Source organism: Hyperoodon ampullatus (assembly GCF_949752795.1).
Source record: "Hyperoodon ampullatus genome assembly, chromosome: 1".
NCBI lineage: Eukaryota > Metazoa > Chordata > Mammalia > Artiodactyla > Ziphiidae > Hyperoodon > Hyperoodon ampullatus.
In genome coordinates, this window is record NC_136914.1 from 70317204 (window position 1) to 70335471 (window position 18268).

At 36.8% G+C, this 18268-nt stretch overlaps 1 protein-coding gene across 7 annotated transcripts in view; it reads left to right on the forward strand.

Annotated features, from left to right (window-relative positions):
* Nucleotides 1-18268, forward strand: part of NRG3 (neuregulin 3) — a gene marked incomplete at both ends in the record, with an annotated part of 1082027 nt that overhangs the window by 931543 nt on the left and 132216 nt on the right. For 4 of the 7 annotated variants that reach the window (XM_079713078.1, XM_079713075.1, XM_079713079.1 and 1 more), the window contains one exon: nucleotides 18123-18149. In XM_079713078.1, the coding sequence (XP_079569204.1) occupies nucleotides 18123-18149 (27 nt within the window). The remainder of the gene's footprint in view (nucleotides 1-18122; nucleotides 18150-18268) is intronic. The other 3 variants (XM_079713080.1, XM_079713081.1, XM_079713077.1) reach the window with 1 other exon arrangement.

The window sequence follows — 18268 nt, forward strand, 5'->3', positions numbered from 1 at the left end:
ACATTTGCCTCAGGTCTTTGAAATATGCAAGAGAGAAAAGTTGACAAGGAAGAGTGTAAATATTTTAGCAAAAGAAAAAAGAAACGTTTGAAATGAGAAATACACAAGACAGTAGATGTTCTGTTTTATCCACTTTGAATGTTTCTGAGAGTCAAACATAAAAAGTACTGAGAAGGAATATTAATGCAGTCTAACCTTTAAGCTACCATAGGCCCATGCACAAAGACAGACACACACTGAGGATTTAGTAGATCTCAAACTGAAAGTGCATAAGAATAACCCTGAGAGTTTATTAAATAAACAGCTTATAGAATTTGCATTTTTGCATGTACTTTGGCTGATTCTAATATAGATGTTTGACAGTCCACAATTGAGAAACACTCTCTAGTTTTTCTGTACGTCATCATTACCCTTAGAGAGGTGGATTTCCAACTAACATTTTCATCTTGTTTCCTGGGTGGGATTATAGATTCAGAACAATTTAGAGAATTGAAAATCATCTTTTTAGTTATGCAGCAGAACCCACTAAGATTTGAATGAGCACTCTTTATTGAGCAGAACATTCATGGGACTTTTTCTAACCCATGGGTTGTGGTTACAAGAGAAGGAAGAGATGGCAGGCAAACTTGGCACAAGATTCAAAAGAAAAGAGACTTGAAGCATCCCTGAAAGAGAAGGTAATCCAGCCCACAATGCTAAGAAGATATTCAATATCAGCATTCTGAAATTTGGGGAATTATAGCAGCAGATCATGGTGCTGCCTTCCAAAGGTCTATTAAAATACATGTGTATGGAACAAATAAAGTTCACTTTGAGGGATTTCTGAATGATGATTATTCAATATCAAGCAGAATTGCAAGAGAAAGGCTGTTTAATGTTAATTCATGAAGGACTGCTAAAAATTCAATGGTAGAAGATTCTCTACTTGAAAAAGTAGACCAACCAGCAGGAATTAAAGATTTTAAGAATAATACCAAGGTGTTATGTGTGTGTGTGTGTATGTGTATGTATACACACATATATACATATACACATATATACACACAATATAAAGATGATAAAACAATAAATAAATAATTATAAGAATTGCATATAATATGGCATAACAGCTTATACTTAGTTTCTAGAAAAAATATGTCCATTTATAAGCAACATGAATCTAAAACTATCATTGAGTTCTGTAGTAGTTTGTTTTTTGGTTTATGGTTCAAATACAACCAAATAAAACATAACAAATGCATACCTACTATGTATGAGAGATTGTGCTTGTACTTTTAGCAATTAAAATTGTGTTCAGCTGCAAGTAACAGAACACCCAATTAAACAATGATTTCAGTAAACTAGGGGTTTTATTTTTCTGAAGTGATGAGAAGTACAGAGGTGCAGGGAGTCTGGGGCTGGTACAGCACTACAAAGTGTTCTTGGAATTTTAGATCTTTAACTTATTCTCATCAACCATGTTATCATGTGGCTTCCATCTTCATTCTGGCTGCCTCATAATTGCAGGAAGTCTGTGACATCCAACTCCAGGCTGAAAGGAGGAGGAGGGCACCTAACAAATGGCTAAATCTTTTAATAAATGATTAACTAAGTGTTCCCATAGAAATCGATTTGCTGAAAGACAACCTAGAAATTGTCTATTCTAATGCTATACAGCAGAACTGTGTCATAGAGCCATTGTAAACAGTCCACGGAAGGCTGAAAAACTGAGTATTTAATCTGAGTGCATTAACACTTTGAAAATATTGTGATAGAGTGGAGAATAGATATCAAGTAGGCAAATAGAAATGCCTATAAAATTAGATATGTTATCTAATTTAAGCATTTTATAAATCATATGCATTTTATTTCTTAAATAGATGAAGACATTGAGATATATTGATAGAAAGGTTAAGTAACTTGCCTGAGGTCACATGAGGTTACTAAAGGACAAAATCAGGAATTAAAGCCCATGTAATCAAATGTTAATATGTTTTTCCAGCATATAACATTTGTCCAGGTACCATCAAGCAATATATTCCTTAGAAAGTCAATTTCAAAAAAATAAAATAAAATAAAACTTGTTCATCATTAGCCTGTCACGTGGTCAATGCCTGTCAATGCCTTTTGATGGTAGAGATTGCATTTTTTCATCCTAGACTGAAACCATTTTTAGGGCACAGGCCATGTCTTCAACATTTTTTTTTTTTTTAAGATGTTGGGGGTAGGAGTTTATTAATTAATTTATTTATTTTTGCTGTGTTGGGTCTTTGTTTCTGTGCGAGGGCTTTCTCTAGTTGTGGCAAGCGGGGGCCACTCTTCATCGTGGTGCGCGGGCCTCTCACTATCACGGCCTCTCCTGTTGTGGAGCACAGGTTCCAGACGCGCAGGTTCAGTAGTTGTGGCTCATGGGCCTAGTTGCTCTGCGGCATGTGGGATCCTCCCAGTCCAAACCTCGAACCCGTGTCCCCTGCATCAGCAGGCAGATTCTCAACCACTGCGCCACCAGGGAAGCCCTCTTCAACATTTTTGTATCCCTGATACAGTATTGATTGGTAGAAACAGAGATATCAAGCTGGGTAATTCTGGATTTAGAGACTATTTTGTCAGCTTACAGAATCTGGGGGACAGGGTTTTGTTCTTGTTGTTGTTGTTTTTAATTTTTCTAATACCCACACAAGGCATCATAGAACATGTTATAGTGTATGCATTTAGCAAATTCTTGCTAAAGGTTTAAATAAATAATTAAAATGTGATTTTTGTATGGATGTAAAATATATATGTGCATATATATATATGTAGAGTAAGAAGAATAGCAGTAAAAAGAGCAGTGCCTATTAGAATTATAATTCATTTGGTTAAAAGTTCACACAGAGCTGGAAAAATATTAATTGATAAATTGATAAATTATTAATTATTAATTAATAAAAATATTAATTGATAAACTCGACCTGGGTTTCACTGTGATGAATTTCATTCATTCAATCCAAAAATATTTGTTGAGCACCTACCTCATACCAGCCATTGTCCTAAACGTCATGGATACAGTGAATAAAACAGTGAATGTATTGTTATGGGTTGAATTGTGTCCCCAAGATTCATGCATGGAAGTCCTAACCCGCAGTACCTCAGAACGAGACCTCATTTGGAGATGGAGTCTGTAGAGGGGTAATCAAGTTAAAATGAGATCATCAGGGTGGCCCTAATCCAATATGACTAGTGTCCTTATAAAAAGGGGAAATTTGAACACAGACGTCCACAGAGAGAGAATATCATGTAAAGATGAAGGCAGAGTCGGGGTGATACATCTTTGGCTAAGGAATGCCAAAGATTGCCAGAAAGCCATCACAGACTAACAGGGGGGCATGGAACAGATTCTCCCTCACAGCCCTCAGAAGAAACTAACCCCTCTGACACCTTGATCTCGGACTTCCAGCCTCCAGAACTCCCTCTGACACCTTGCTCTCGGACTTCCAGCCTCCAGAACTGTGAAACCATAAATTTCCACTGTTTACCCCACTTTGGAGTACTTTGTTTTGGCAGCCCTAGCGACTATACCCAAGTGAAGCCCCTCCCTCCTGGAACTTTACATTCTAGTCTGGAGCAGGGAGGGAAATAGATAATGTTGCATATAGTAATAAAGTCTAAGGAGTAAAGAAGACTAGGGGGAAGGAGATAAAACATGCCGTCTTATGTAATAGGATCTCTGATAAAAGGACATTAGAAGTGAAAGGAGGTAGGGATTGAGTTGTGTTGATATCTGGAGGAAGAACATTTAAGGGCAGGGGAACAGCCAGTCCATAGCTCCTGGGAAAAAGAGTGCTTCTGGGTTAGAAGAGCTGCCATGAGGTCAGGTGGTTCAATTAGAATAAGGGACAGAGAATGGTAGCAGTATAGTCAGAGATTTAATGGAGGAGCAGATTGTATAGGTCCGTGTTTTATTTTGATGATAACTTTGGTTTCTATTCTAAGTGACATAGAAAGCCATGGGAGGGACTTTTGAGCAAAGGAATAATGTGATCTGACTTAAAATTTCAAAGGATCTCTCCAGCTGCTGTGTGGGAAGAGACTGTAGGGAGGGGGGCAGAGTTGGAAGCAAAGAAGTCAGGGAGAAGGCTAATGTGCTAAAAACTTCCAGGTGTGAGATGCAGCTGGTTTGTGCCAGAAAGGTGGTGGAGGAAAAGATGAGATAGGCAAGTGAAGGGTCGGCTGAAGCATCACAAATACAACGGGAAGCTTGACAGTGAAATGGAGACCAGATCTATGGAGGATGCTATAGGAAGTTTCTGTTTAAGAGAAGCAGTAAAGGAGAGGGAGTTGAATGTTAGTACTGGAAGGAATAGATAAAGTTGGTGTCCAGGAGAATTTGGCTTGCTACAGTCATGAAGCCATCCAGAGCAATGGTGTCCTCAACCAACACATAATTTATTCCTCCTACTCATATCTTTGAGTGACATTTATGGACCCTAGTGAGCTGTGGTCACAACTTAGTCCCTGCAATGAGCAAATGACTTTCATTTTCCCTAGAGAAGGTTCAATTTGAACAAGGGGGGAAATGTCATTATTTTAATCTCCTATGGCTTTGAACCCCTTATCTAGGATTTACATCCATCTATTAATATGAAGAAAAGGAAATTCCTTAAAACAAAAATTCAAGCTGATTTGACATCAACTAAGTAAAAGTGTTTGGTTTAATAATAGCAAATGCCATAGCAAGAATAATTCAATAGTAAGTGCTTAAGTAGTTTGAAGTCTCACAAAATTTGTTGAAAATTTCTTTGCACCTAGCTGTTTGCATATATTGTTTAGTAACCATGCAAATTACCTTATTGTATATTCCAATTTTTGCAACAGCAAGAAATGCCCATTTAAAACAAATTTTTAAAAATAAAATAAAATGTATGGATAGCATGACTATATTGAGTTCAATGTAATTGTATCTAATATTGCAGTATAATAAGCTAATCAGCCTTCTTGATTTTGTAGCAGTAACAAATCTCAGTCTAAAAAATGTGGAGTAGATGTGTATACAAAGCCATTTGTGTCATGGGTTCAAAGAGTAAGTACTTGAAACCTGGGTTTGAATCCCAGCATTTTTAGTCACAAGTTGAAGGATCTCCTTAACCTCTATGTGCCTCAGTTTCATCTCTAACATGGGAATAAAAATAGCACCTACTTCATAAAATTGCTATAGGTTTTAAATTAATTAAGACATGTAAAGTGTATAGATAAACAGCTGCTTAGAATAAGCCCTCGAAGATTTAAGCTATATTATTATCTTTGTTATTTAAATTTCCTTATTTTCTATCTCAAGTTCCATTTCATTGGGTTAGAGAAAAGTATAATCACAGTTCATCCTTAACTCCTGTTCCCTGAGGATAGCGTCACAGTTCTGTAAAGAGATGTGGTTTACCCAGTGCCCAGGCACTGGTGCAGCTGCAAGAGGTGGTAGATGGGCAAATCCTCTGTGCCCTTGTCTATCCATGCTGGAATCTGCTGAGATGTCCTCACTACTGTCATGTGTTTAGTCCACAGAGGCCATTGCTGCAGACTGTAGTCTTCCCAACCTCCTAGCTCATGTATGTCAGGCTCTCGGTGATTGTGCCTGTCAGGTACGTGGGGAATAAATTGATGTGCCTAGCTGCTACCCACCCTGGTGGATCTGAGGGTCATCTCTCTGGATCCTCTAGCATCCCATCCTTCAGTGTAAAGCTGAAGTTGGGAGAACAGTGGACATGGGGTACTCTGGTCTTGCTGCCTCCAGGGACTGTAGTTAGCAAGTTCAAGGCAGCCCTGTTTGGGAAGTTGTTTCACTTCCTCTAGTTGGAGCAGTGGGATGGTGAGAAGTGCATGATTTGGCAGCAGCAGTGTGCATATTTTTTTCTGAAGGTCACCTCCCAGGCCTTTTGGCTTTCCTCCATTTCTTCCCTTCACCTAGAAACTCTTTAATGTATTAATTTGCAGGGGAGCCTTGTTCTTTGTCTATACCATCAAATCTAGTATTTTATATTTCAATTCCTTCTGAGCCAAGGATTTGGCAACTCACACACTTTTTTTTTTTAATTGCTAAGACCTCCCTCCCCTGAAGCAACGGACAAAAGAATACAGGATAGAAGGAACTACCTGTAACAGAGGTCACATTGAGTAAAACTTCAAAAATCCATGCAGCTATTTAATTTTTCTTTATTTACTCAAATACTCTCTCTGTGCCAGGAACTGTCCTGGGATCTATAATATAAAGACATACTAAGCATGGCTTTTTTTTATTAAGTTGCTTATAGTCATTTGGGGGAAGATGAGCAAGAAAACAAAGAACTATAATAGAGTGTGATGAACCTAGAGTACATAAATATAAAAGATTCCATGAAAGACTATTTCTATTGGAGACAGTATGTGGGAAAAGATATGCATTCCAGAGCTAGTTGTGTTTAAAAATGAGTCGTTATGAATGAAGTTCACCAGACTGCACGTGAGCAAGGTGAGGCTTTGGAATTGGAGAAGGAATGTGGAGGTGGGGCTGTAGAAGCAGGATGGGGCTGGATCATTAATGTTTGACTTACATGGCATGCTAGGCAAGGTGGAAAGTTTTCTGTGGGGACAGCGGCATGATTTAATGAAATTACATGCTTCCTGTCTTGGGAAGCAAATTAGTACACCTTTCTGAATCTCAGTTTCCTCATCTGTAAAATATTATCTGAAGAAAGCATGCTGTGAGGATGAGTCAGCAGGATGTCATATAGACTCACAAGTCTATCATTTGTAGATGGTAGCTTTGAAGAATAACATTGTAGACTCTATTCATTTGCTTTGCTAATGTCTACATGATATAAAATTAGAAATTTATAAATTCATCCATACTCAGCTTTTGACATCCACACAGCATTTTGAAAAGGTTATCTCACTAATAGGATGCCCAGCAGAGTGATTATTTTTGTCCACATATCTAGAAAACACACAGAGAGAGTTATCAAGACTATAGAAGAGGGTAGTGGGAGGATGAGGGTGAGAACTTCGAAGTACCTGGATTCCACTGGGTTCCCAGCTAATTATAGGCAAAATTAGATAATAGTTTCTTCCATTATTTTAATAAAGATGCTTTCCCTGGTTTTTCTACACTACAAAGAATAATTCAGCTACTCTGGGGTAAGCCATTATTGGGAGACGGCTCTACCAGTTTAATTTCCATTTCTTTATTTCTGTTAAATAAAAGAAGCTTACATTAGTCCTATGTTATTAACTACTTAGTAGATTTAGGAAGCATGTAGCAAAAGAAGAATTGTTCTTTGCGTTTAAATGAACCAAATAATACCCTCAGCTGGTTATGCATTTAGGGAGAAAAATTGCTACATTTTAAGTCTGCAAAAGTAATAAATTAAAAAAAAGAGTATAAAAAAAGTAATAAATTAATCCACTAGTGAGCCCAAGTGTGTTGTCTGTTGTGCTCATTATCAAGTATTCCCAGGTGTTCAGGGGTTTATAAGTCTAAATTGTTGTGACTTTTAAACTTGGTAATAGAAATATCCAGCATAAGGATCATAAGCTATGAAACTATTCCCATACCAGTGCTTTTTACAAAAAAATTACAGCATTAAATATTAAATTAAGATGTTCTCCAATATTGGAATGTGTTAACTTGTCAGAATGAAGCAAAGAAACAAAATTAGTAATAGAAACCATAGGGTTGCCAAATTTTCTTCCCAGTTGCCTGATTTTATGTATCCTCTTAAGAGCACAATACCAAATATTAGGCACCATGAGTATGTACATTCAAACAAATAAATCGATTGATTTATTCAGATACTCATTATCCATCTATTTGTGGATTCAGTCAACAAAAATGCTTTGAGCATTTACTACCTGCTAGATAGGGCACATCATCTGGAAGCAGGCGAGACTGCCAGACAAATGACCGCAAGACAGAATTGAAAGAGCAAAGTGTTATTAGAAAGGGCACCTCTTGGGGAATTGTTTGAGCTGAGTCTGAAAAGAGCAAGATAAAGCAGTTCTTCCAAAGATCAAGAGCTCTAAAAAGCATGTTGTATTGAAGCATTTTCTTTCATTCCACAAATGGAGCTGAGTTTGTGTATGGAAGAGAGACAGGGGATGAGCACAGGAGTGAACATGGCTTCCATGGATGGCTGTGGATAAAAGCCTCATTGAGGCTTTTCTCTGCAACCTTAGTGGCTACCAGTGCATCCCTCTTCTCCCAAAGAACATTAAAATAAGAACTTCTTATATAAGTAGTCACTTGCCTGAACATCTCAGTTCATTGAGGTGATAGAAGAGGAAAAGAAAAGACTTTCCTCTTTCTTTTTTTTTTTTTTTTGTTCCCTACAGGTGATTCATAATTCAGTGAGGAATAAACTATGTAATTCGAAATATAGTTTGTGTGTGTGTGTGTGTTTGTGTTTTAATGGAAGCCTATTGAAAGTGTTCAGATAATCTGGAAGACTAAGGTAGAAAATCTAGGCTGAGAGAAAGCATTATAGTTATAAGCATGATTTACTTTTTAAAAAAATCTCACAATGGTATACCTCATTGAGAAAGAAAATTGGTGGGGTTATGAAAAAGATTCAATAAACATTTACTTTTCATCTGCTATTTGAAAGGCAGAAGGGGAAGTGAAGAAGGGGCAGGCAAAAGATCCTAGTTTTCCTAATTAGCTATGGTATAGGTATATCTCTACTAGTTATATTTCAGTGCACAATAATCCTACTCCTAAATACAGATCCCATTATCATTCATAGAAAAACAGAGCAGGTAATGTTATTTCAGGCTTTCAGAGATGGCTTCAGGAGGAAGTGGTCCTTGAAAGACAGACCGAGTTTGTAGGAGGAAGACTTGAGAGTCCATCAGGAAAGATATTCAAGGCTAGTGTAATGGCTGGAATAAAAACATGAGATGTGTGGGTATGGGCCTATTTGGGGGAAGTGCTGGTAGAACAGAATGTTTAGAGAGTTAGGAAAAATGGTTGACTTCTTTCTCATATTTTAAGTGATTTCCTACAGAAAAACTTTAAGTAGCCAGCTACCTTCTGCATTTGAAGAACTATTTGTCATGCAATATATTTTTCCATACAAATAAATACCTTTATGTAAAATAAAATAGAGCAAAGCCAGTGGCAATGACAGTGGACAAGCCTACCATTCAGAAGCCACAATTGCCTGCCACAAAATATGAGCCCAACCTAAAGAGTGGTTACCAAGAGGAAAGTACAAAAGTGCCAGGTCTGTCTTGTGTTGTCTTTTCCCACATCATTTTGTGATGGCATCAGGCATCACTTAAGAATAAGCTTCCAACACACAGGCTTGTTTTGGGTCTTAGTCCTGACACAGTTAGCCCAGCCTATCATAAGTTGCACTTTCTCGGCTGCTATCAGTTTTCCTGAGTCCTAACGTAAAAGTACCTCTTCCTGATTATGACCTTAACTTGCCTCTTAGTTTGAATTATCTTTGCTATTTCCTTGGCGTGAACTTGCTCTTTTCTTTACTTCATCATGAATGAGGATTTTTGCCAGCTCCATTACTTCCCTGCATTTGGGTGTTCCAGATAAATACCTTGGGCAGTTGGTCCAGGACCAAGAATCTTCTACCTCTTGACTAATCTTTCTCTTTGGTCCCTCTATTTTTGGCAGATGGGAAGCAAAAGATACCTTTGTTGGGATCTCCATGCTACCAAAGCTGTCATCTGTTGGGAGGTGGGAGTTAGGTTTCTTTGCTCTTTGCTTAGGAGAGTTCATTTCAGAACAATGTTTCTTAAAATGTGTCCATCATTTTCTGAATTAGTATTCATCATGAAGCTATTGCAATTTTGAATTTAGGAATATGATTAAAAGCATAATACTAAAACAATTTGTTAACAAAAGCTTTAATTAATTAACATGTCAACTGCAAACACAAATAATGCTGATTGCCATATACTTCTTTCTTTCCTTTTTTTTACTTCTTTTTTGAGTAGATATTCCCCTATTTTATTATAATCCTTACATCTACTAACCTTAATCTCTTCTGTATGTCTTCACTGATAATAAAATGGATTGAAGTTGAAAAGTTACAATCTGTAAAAGTGTACAAAACAAATATTTCAAAGATTGCTTGAATGGTTTGACATTATTAAGAAGTAACCCCTTAAATAGCATATATAATAATATTTTAATTACCATGGAAAATTGAATACTTTTTCCTGATAATTGACCACTTGTTCACATGAATCCTAAATTACATACAAAAATTATGTGACAATGGTATACATGTGTTGGACACTTTCAGATAATAATCTGGTGATTTTTGGACTCCAGAATTGTAGACTCATGTAAGTAGTAATTAAATGTAGTACTTTGATATGGGAAGTGTTTAGAAACATTTATGGATATTGGTTTTTCAATATCGAAAGAGTTGCACCCAGAGGTGTAATGTTCATTGGAATCCTCAAAAACTGAGGTGATAGAAAACAGCCTGGATGTGCTCTGAAGGAATTCAAAATATCACATGCAGTGGGCAAAGGGGTTGACTCAGATGGCATTTCATTCATTCAATAAATATTTATTGAGCATCAATAAAATGTCAGATTTTGATAGGCTGGAGTAATAAATCAGTGAGCAAGAGAAATAATGACCCTTCACTCTTGGAATTTGAGATAGTTTTCCACCCTCAGAATATAGGCATCTATAAATACGGCCTTTAGTTTTTCACAAAACTTATTTTCTTCAGCTATTAAATGGGGGTCAGTAGCACTACTTTACAGGCTAATTTTTAAAGTTATATAAAATAATGTGTGTGGAAGTTCCCAGTGAGAAATATGAGAAGTTGAGAAAGTTGATAAAATATGACAAAAGCTGGGGAATTTCAGGAACAAAAACCCCTAGTGCATTCACCTATACAAATTTGCTATCTTCAATTATATAACCAAAATAGCAGTGTTTTTTGAATGAAGAATTCTTCTATATAATGATAATTCTTATTTAATTCTTTAGTCAATAATTGTGAACATGAAATCATTTTAAGTCTAATGTTCTAAGATGTTTTCACTGGAAAATTCTACAAGCCATTTAGGCAAGATTCATCCTTGAGGAGCAGCCTAAACAAAGAGTCACTCATAAACCTCAGTTGTAACTCTGATTTGTTATTTGATTTCATGGAGCGGAATGCCCACCTTGAGTTTGCACTGCATGAACATGTGGCAGTCTCCATGGCTGCTTGCTTCTCCTCCTTTGATACAAACAAATATTTTAATTTAGAGGATGAGAGGGGAATGTGAAATAGAAGTGTCTCTGTTCAAGAGGAATCCATAACAGAGCTTTTGAGAAGAAAAACTAAGAGGTCATGTTTCATTACAAGGCCCGTGGAAGGGAGAATGGGGCTATGTGCTTTTCTGGAAAAATGGTTTTACTTCTCCATGATTAATGACCTGTCTGGTGTGAGGCTGGTCACAGTATTAATGTCAGGACTTACTCTCAACAGTAGAAAAAGCTGTCAGTTCTGATATTATAGAAGAGTGGGATTGGGATTACAGAGCTGAAGTAGCCACAGAGAGTCCTCTGACTTAGGCCCATGAGGCAAGGTGATTTTGTGTAAAATTGACTTTAAATTTATTTTACATGTACAGAGAGAAGACCAGAAAGAACTAGAATAAAAATTTAACAGGAATTAGTTTAAAAATATAATAAGAAACATATCATTTTCTTTTCATTAATATGATGTTTTACTGTCCAAATTTTATTCATAAACATGTAAAAATTTTGGACTTCCCTGGTGGCACAGTGGTTAAGAATCTGCCTGCCAATGCAGGGGACACAGGTTTGAGCCCTGGTCTGGGAAGATCCCACATGCCGTGGATCAACTAAGCCCGTGCGCCACGACTACTGAGCCTGTGCTCTAGGGCCCACGAGCCACAACTACTGAGCCTGTGTGCCACAACTACTAAAGCCCACGTGCCTAGAGCCCATGGTCCACAACAAGAGAAGTCACCACAATGAGAAGCCCATGCACCACAAGGAAGAGTAGCCCCCGCTCACTGCAACTAGAGAAAGCTCATGCACAACAATGAAGACACAACACAGCCAAAAATAAATTTAAAAAAAATTTTTAATGTAGAAATTTTAAGATAAAATATATAGGTGTGCTGATAAAAATAAAATTACCTGTTTAACAAGGTAGCATGATTTAATGGAGGGAGGATGGAGGTTAGAATCTAACCTGCATTCATATCCAAACTCTTGCACTAAGTAGCTGGAAAAAGGATAATCTGATAATAGCCCTCTCCTTTAAGGACAACATGATAGAATGGAATGCAGTGCCTGGAAAGGGCCTTTCCTTCCTCACCCTGCAGGAGTGAGCTCACGCTCTTGCCAGCTCTCCTTCCCTCCCTGTTGCAGGACCGACCCAAGGCCTGAGAGATTCACGTCTGGCTATTCTCAGCTCCCAGTTGTCACGTTGTCTTAGTGACTGCCAAGTGTAACTTCCCTCTGGTGAACAGTTATATGCTCTGGGAGCCTGTGGTGAGCCCTATTCCCCCATCCTATGACACGTTAATCTTTTTGAAAGGTATATATTCTGTGGATCCCATGGATTGCTTCTAGACTGTAGCTTCCCTCAGCAATCACAGCCAGGTCCACCCTCAGCCCTTACCCTCCTAATCCGAAACCTTAGAGTCTATCCCAGCCTTTCCTAGTTTACCTGTCTTGTTATAATAAACTGGGACATACATGACAGTGCCTTGACGTGTGACATCTCATCACCTTGTCCATGATCTTCTCCAGGAGCAAGCAAAATACAATGACCCACTGGTGAAGCATGACACAGTTACATCTCTTTACAACGATTCTAGAAACTACTAGAGAATTATAAGCACAGGTGTCAGGAGTCAGCAAATGTTCAAGACCCAGCTTACCATCTTCATAAATCCAATTTAGTCTTCTTAGTTGTGATGGACTACCTCATCCTAAAGTGTCACCACTGAAAAATCATTTGACATGGATCTGAGGGTAGAATCTACAGAGTGACAGATTTCAGTTCAGTGATTAAGAGAAACCATTTATAAAATGACATATTTTATAGTTGAGCAGCTAGTTTCCTCCACACTTATATGGGACATATTTCCCAGCACGGGTACTATGATAGATCACTACCACAGAGGGCTTCATAACAAGGTGGTTGCTTACATCAAGCTGGGAAATACTCCACCGGGGGAGTCTTGGCACACATATGAAGACCTTTAGGAATTCTTGCAATGGAGAGGCCTGTTGAACTTTAAGCGACTATTCTAACTTTTTAAAACACAGAACAATATTTTCATATAACATGTTTTTCCACACTCCCTGGAATAAGAGCTTAAAGCATCCCATTTGGAACTACTCTATGATAGAACTACCTGTTCAGTTACTTTTAATATAAGAGTGACACTGAAACTCACATTCATGTTGCATCGTCCCGGTGCTGCATTACAGGTGTTCCTCATCACAGGCTGGACAACTTGTCTCATCTCTCCCTGAGATTGGAATCAAGTCAAGGATTGCTTTTGGTTGCTTTTCCTCATTCTGCCCAGATTGAGGGAACTATTTGTAGCCCCTGATTGTCTGTCTGTCAACATATAAATAAGAAGCTTTGAGGGACTTCCCTGGCAGTCCAGTGGTTAAGATTCCACTTTTCCAATGCAGGGGGCATGGGTTCGATCCCTGGTTGGGGAACTAAGATCCCACATGCCGCATGGCCAAAAAAAAAAAAAATTATGGACATGTTGGAAACAAATGGGCCTTGAATTTCCCAGAATTTTTGACTTTATAGCATGTTAAGTTTGTCTCCCTGGTCACTTCCATAGCCCTCAAATCTTAAGCACGTTTCAGGCAGAGCTGCTGGCATTTGTTAAGTGTATTGCCAATTTGAAGATTATTTGGTTCAACATCTGGCACATATTCAGACACAACTCCGTATATCCCTTGCTATATGTACAAACAAGTAACTTCAATTAGGCAAGGCTCGTTATGAAGAGATCTCCCTAGGAACCAATGAAAAGATGTTAATGATTTGCCAGTTTGGTTCCTTGGAGAGAGGGAATCCCCCTCTACCTAGCTTATATTGGGCACTTCATCAATAAACTAACAGTGAGCAAATAAATAAATAGTGCTTCTACAGTGCCTGAGGATACTTGAAAACAATTTGTTCTCTTAAGTGGATTAAATAACTCCTCCCTGAACGTTTTATTACCTGATGATTTTGTAAAAATTAAAAAAAGCTTTTTCTTCATAGGGAGGGCATAAGTAAACCCTGAGAATGACTGGTGCCTGAAAGTCGAGAAGTTTAGGCTCAGTTGTGTTTCTACTACTTATCAACAGTGTAGTTTTGGGAAAATATGTTGACCTCTGTGTGCCTCTATTCCTCATCTGTAAAATGAGGATCATGACAATCTTATAAGTTTCTGTGAGTTAATACTTGAAGCAGTTCCTGGCATGTAGTAAGTGCTCAGTATATCTTAGCCACTACTATATAATCAAGGGGTGCAATATTCCCAAAGAACTGCAAGTTTTACATAGAAAAGTTCATCAGACTATAAAAGAAATGGAAATTATACATTCTAATACATGCCATAGGGAAGATCAAACTGTTTTTCTTGAAGTTATTTGCCTCCTCCTTCATCCCAGTATCTGCACAGTTCTTGGCACATGGTTTGTTGAGTGAATGAATAAATGAGTAATTAATTGATTCATTCTTATCACATTCCTCTTATCACTTCCTCTTTCGTTCAGACCTGAATATCCCCAGGAACGCTGTTTGCTTTAAGAATTAGCCAGTGAAGGGTTATGAGAAGTATTGTGGTTTCTGTTCTGTGTGACTCAGTTGACAAAATTAATTGCTTTTCTGTCATGCAATTTCATGGATTTTCATCAATCCTTTTGTCTGTTAACAAATCCTGTCAGTATCTTTAAACCTGCAATAATGATCAGTGTTTAGCATTTTAATAAAAGAATGGAAATGTGTGTGTGTGTGTGTGTGTGTGTGTGGTGAGAGAGGGAGAGAGAGAAAGAAAGAGGGAAATTTTAAATAAGATCTAACTTTTTATTTGTATGTTTCAGTAATGTCAGTCTTCATGAATGTTATTATAAAAAGTAAATAATTTCTCTATAAAATCTAAGAATATAATGCCATATTGCTTGACAGTATTTCTGAGAACTACTACTCTAATAATTAGATGTAACTTTTCTGCTATGTTAAGAGTAGACAGATTTCCTTTCTCTTAAGACATCTACTTATACCGTTTAGTGTTTGAATAATTTTAAAATTCTGATTTCTGTTCTTTTTACTGGTTATGAATTCATTCTGGTTTAAAGTGTTTAGATCACCCTCAAATTTATCAAACTTGCCACTCATTTCTTCATGCAATTTCCAGACTTACAAAGCCTGATTGCCCATATCCGCTGTCTCATATAGAGATGGACCCACCAAGGATGTGGGAAGAATGAAGAGTGACCATTGGTTATACTTGCCAGCAAAACAGACTACAGCCAGCCATTTCTGAGCCATCTCAGTTCTACTAGAAAGTTCTTTTTTTTACATTGAAGTATAGTTGATTTAACAGTGTTGTATTAGTTTCTGGTATACAGCAGTGACTCAGTTATATATATATATATATATATATATATATATATATATATATATATATATATATATACATACACATACATATTCTTTTTCATATTCTTTTCCATTATGGTTTATTAGAGGACATTGAATATAGTTCCCTGTGCTATATAGTAGGAGCTTGTTGTTTATCTATTTTATGTGTAGTAGTTTGTACCTGCTAATCCCAGACTCCTAGTGTATCTCTTTGGTCCGTTTCCCCTTTGGTAACCATAAATTTGTTTTCTATGTGTGAGTCTCTTTTTGTTTCATAAATAAGTTCATTTGTGTCATATTTCAGATTCCACATATAAGTGATATCATATGGTATTTGTCTTTCTCTTTCTGACTTATTTCACTTAGTATGATAATTTCTAGGTCCATCCATGCTGCTTCAGATGGCATTATTCTTTTTTAAGGCTGAATAATATTCCATTGTACCACATCAATTTTATTTTATTTTTTAATTTTATCAGAATATAGTTGATTTACAATGTTGTGTTTCAGGTGTACAGCAAAGTGATTTGGTTATACATATACATATATTCATTCTTTTTCAGATTCTTTTCTCATATAAGTTATCACAGAATATTGAGTAGAGTTCCCTGTGGTATACAGTAGGTCCTTGCTGGTTATCTATCTTATATATTCCACTAGAAAGTTCTTGTTCAACCAGGCTAGGGCTAATGGCTGTTCTGGCTGTAGGCAGAAGGTTTTTTTATTCCCAATCATTTTTTTTTTCTTTTAGTCTCATGATAGGTAATCTCACCCAAATCCCTGCTTTAAAATACCACAACTTTAGTCTCTCTCTAGTGTCCTAAGTGCACACAATCATGAAGATTTTTTTCACACAAGAACCCAGACATGGTCTAGCCAACTTTTCTACAATCTCCATTCAAAAAGCACATTCTTCTCCTCCCAGGAGCAAGCTTTTATGGATTCTTGGCCACTCTATCCAATGCACATTTTCTCATTTTCCATTATAGCACTATCACAAAGAATTTTCAAAGCTTTCTCTCTGTGGGTTCCCACTGATTTGTGAATTACTTGCGAACAAAAATCTTGTCTTTTTATGAAATTGTGCTAGATAGCTATCGTAGTATATATTAATCAGGTAAAAAATGCCATGGAAAGAAAGAAATGCATCTACTTTTAAAAAACATCATTACCATAGTTCTTTATATGAGATATTTCTCAATTAAAATAATTCCTAATCACTTAAAAAATGAACTATTTACAGGCAGATTCATAGATACGTAAAGTAGTTTAGAGGTTGCCAGGAACAGAGCAGGGAGGGGAAAATGGGAAATTATTTCTTAGTGGGTAGAGTTTCTCTTCAGAGTGATAGAAAAGTTTTGAAAATATATTGGTCATGGTTACACAACATTTTGAATGTAATTAATACCACTGAATTGTACACTTAAAATTTGTCAAAATGCCAAGGTTTATGTTATATATATTTTACCACAATAGAATTTAAAGATGAGTTATTTACAAATAAGAAAGGCATTGAAATATTCAAGATAACTAAATGCATATTTTTTAAAAAGAAAATCTTTCCTAAATAGAGAAGTCATAAAAGGGAGCCCAGAAATTAGTCTTGGAAATAAACATGATCTTAGGAATACTGTTTTTGTTTCAATTATTCTCATTTAAGAAACATTACTACAACAGAAATCATCATTAAATAATGCAATGAATTTTAAAAGTGAATAAGTGAATAACTGACTGATTAAAAGAAAGCACCATTTAAATAAGCAAATCTCCAAAGTTGAATGGCTGGATATAGCAGGGCCCAGTTTATCCCTCTGTTGATCACAGACTTTAGGTGGTCAAAATGGTGTGCTGTCCATAGGAACATAGAACAGACATGGACACATCTACCATTTGTTTTTGATAGGAAGTGCTATCAAGTTTAACGGTCATAGGACCAAAGGGTCAGATAGACTGGATTTATGCCCTGAGTCTTCCTCATGGAAGATTTTTAGTCTCAATGAAGCACAGTTTCTTCATCTAACAAATAAAGGGGAAAAGATCCAACATCATTTCTTTTTTGTGAAAGTGAAGAGTGCCTGGTGAAGGCCTGTCATGCAGAAGTCCTTTAACTACATATTATTAACATAAAGGTTCAAATAAGTTTAATGTTAAACAAGTAGTTATTCTACATAAAATATCATGAGTTCTGAAAATAACTTTAGTTCCAGATATGCTTCATATGAAGTTTTTTTTTCTTTCTCCCTCCCTTCCTTTTTTTTCTTTCTTTCCTTTTTTATTGGCTAAATTTATACTTAGCATACTTGGCAATATTATCCCATCTAAATTCCAGGCTACTGGGAAATACCAATCAGTGTTCAAAGCACCCCTAATTGTGGGCAAACTAAATTATCTTTCGCAAGTAAACATGCTGTTACAATTGAGACACAGTCCTCGCCTTGAAAGGCCAATCTTATAAGCACTGATTTCTGTGTGGATTTTTTTCTAACCTTTTTTTCTTTTTCTGTTTTCCTTTCTTATATGCTGACTTCGGTGTAGCAGACCACTTGGGGATTGAATTCATGGGTAAGACTAAACAATTTTCTCCTTAAATATCCAGAAAAAACTAAGTTTGATAATGTATATAGTGTTCTCCTTCCCCATCTGATTATAATTGAAATGTTTCACTGTCAGGTACTATTAGT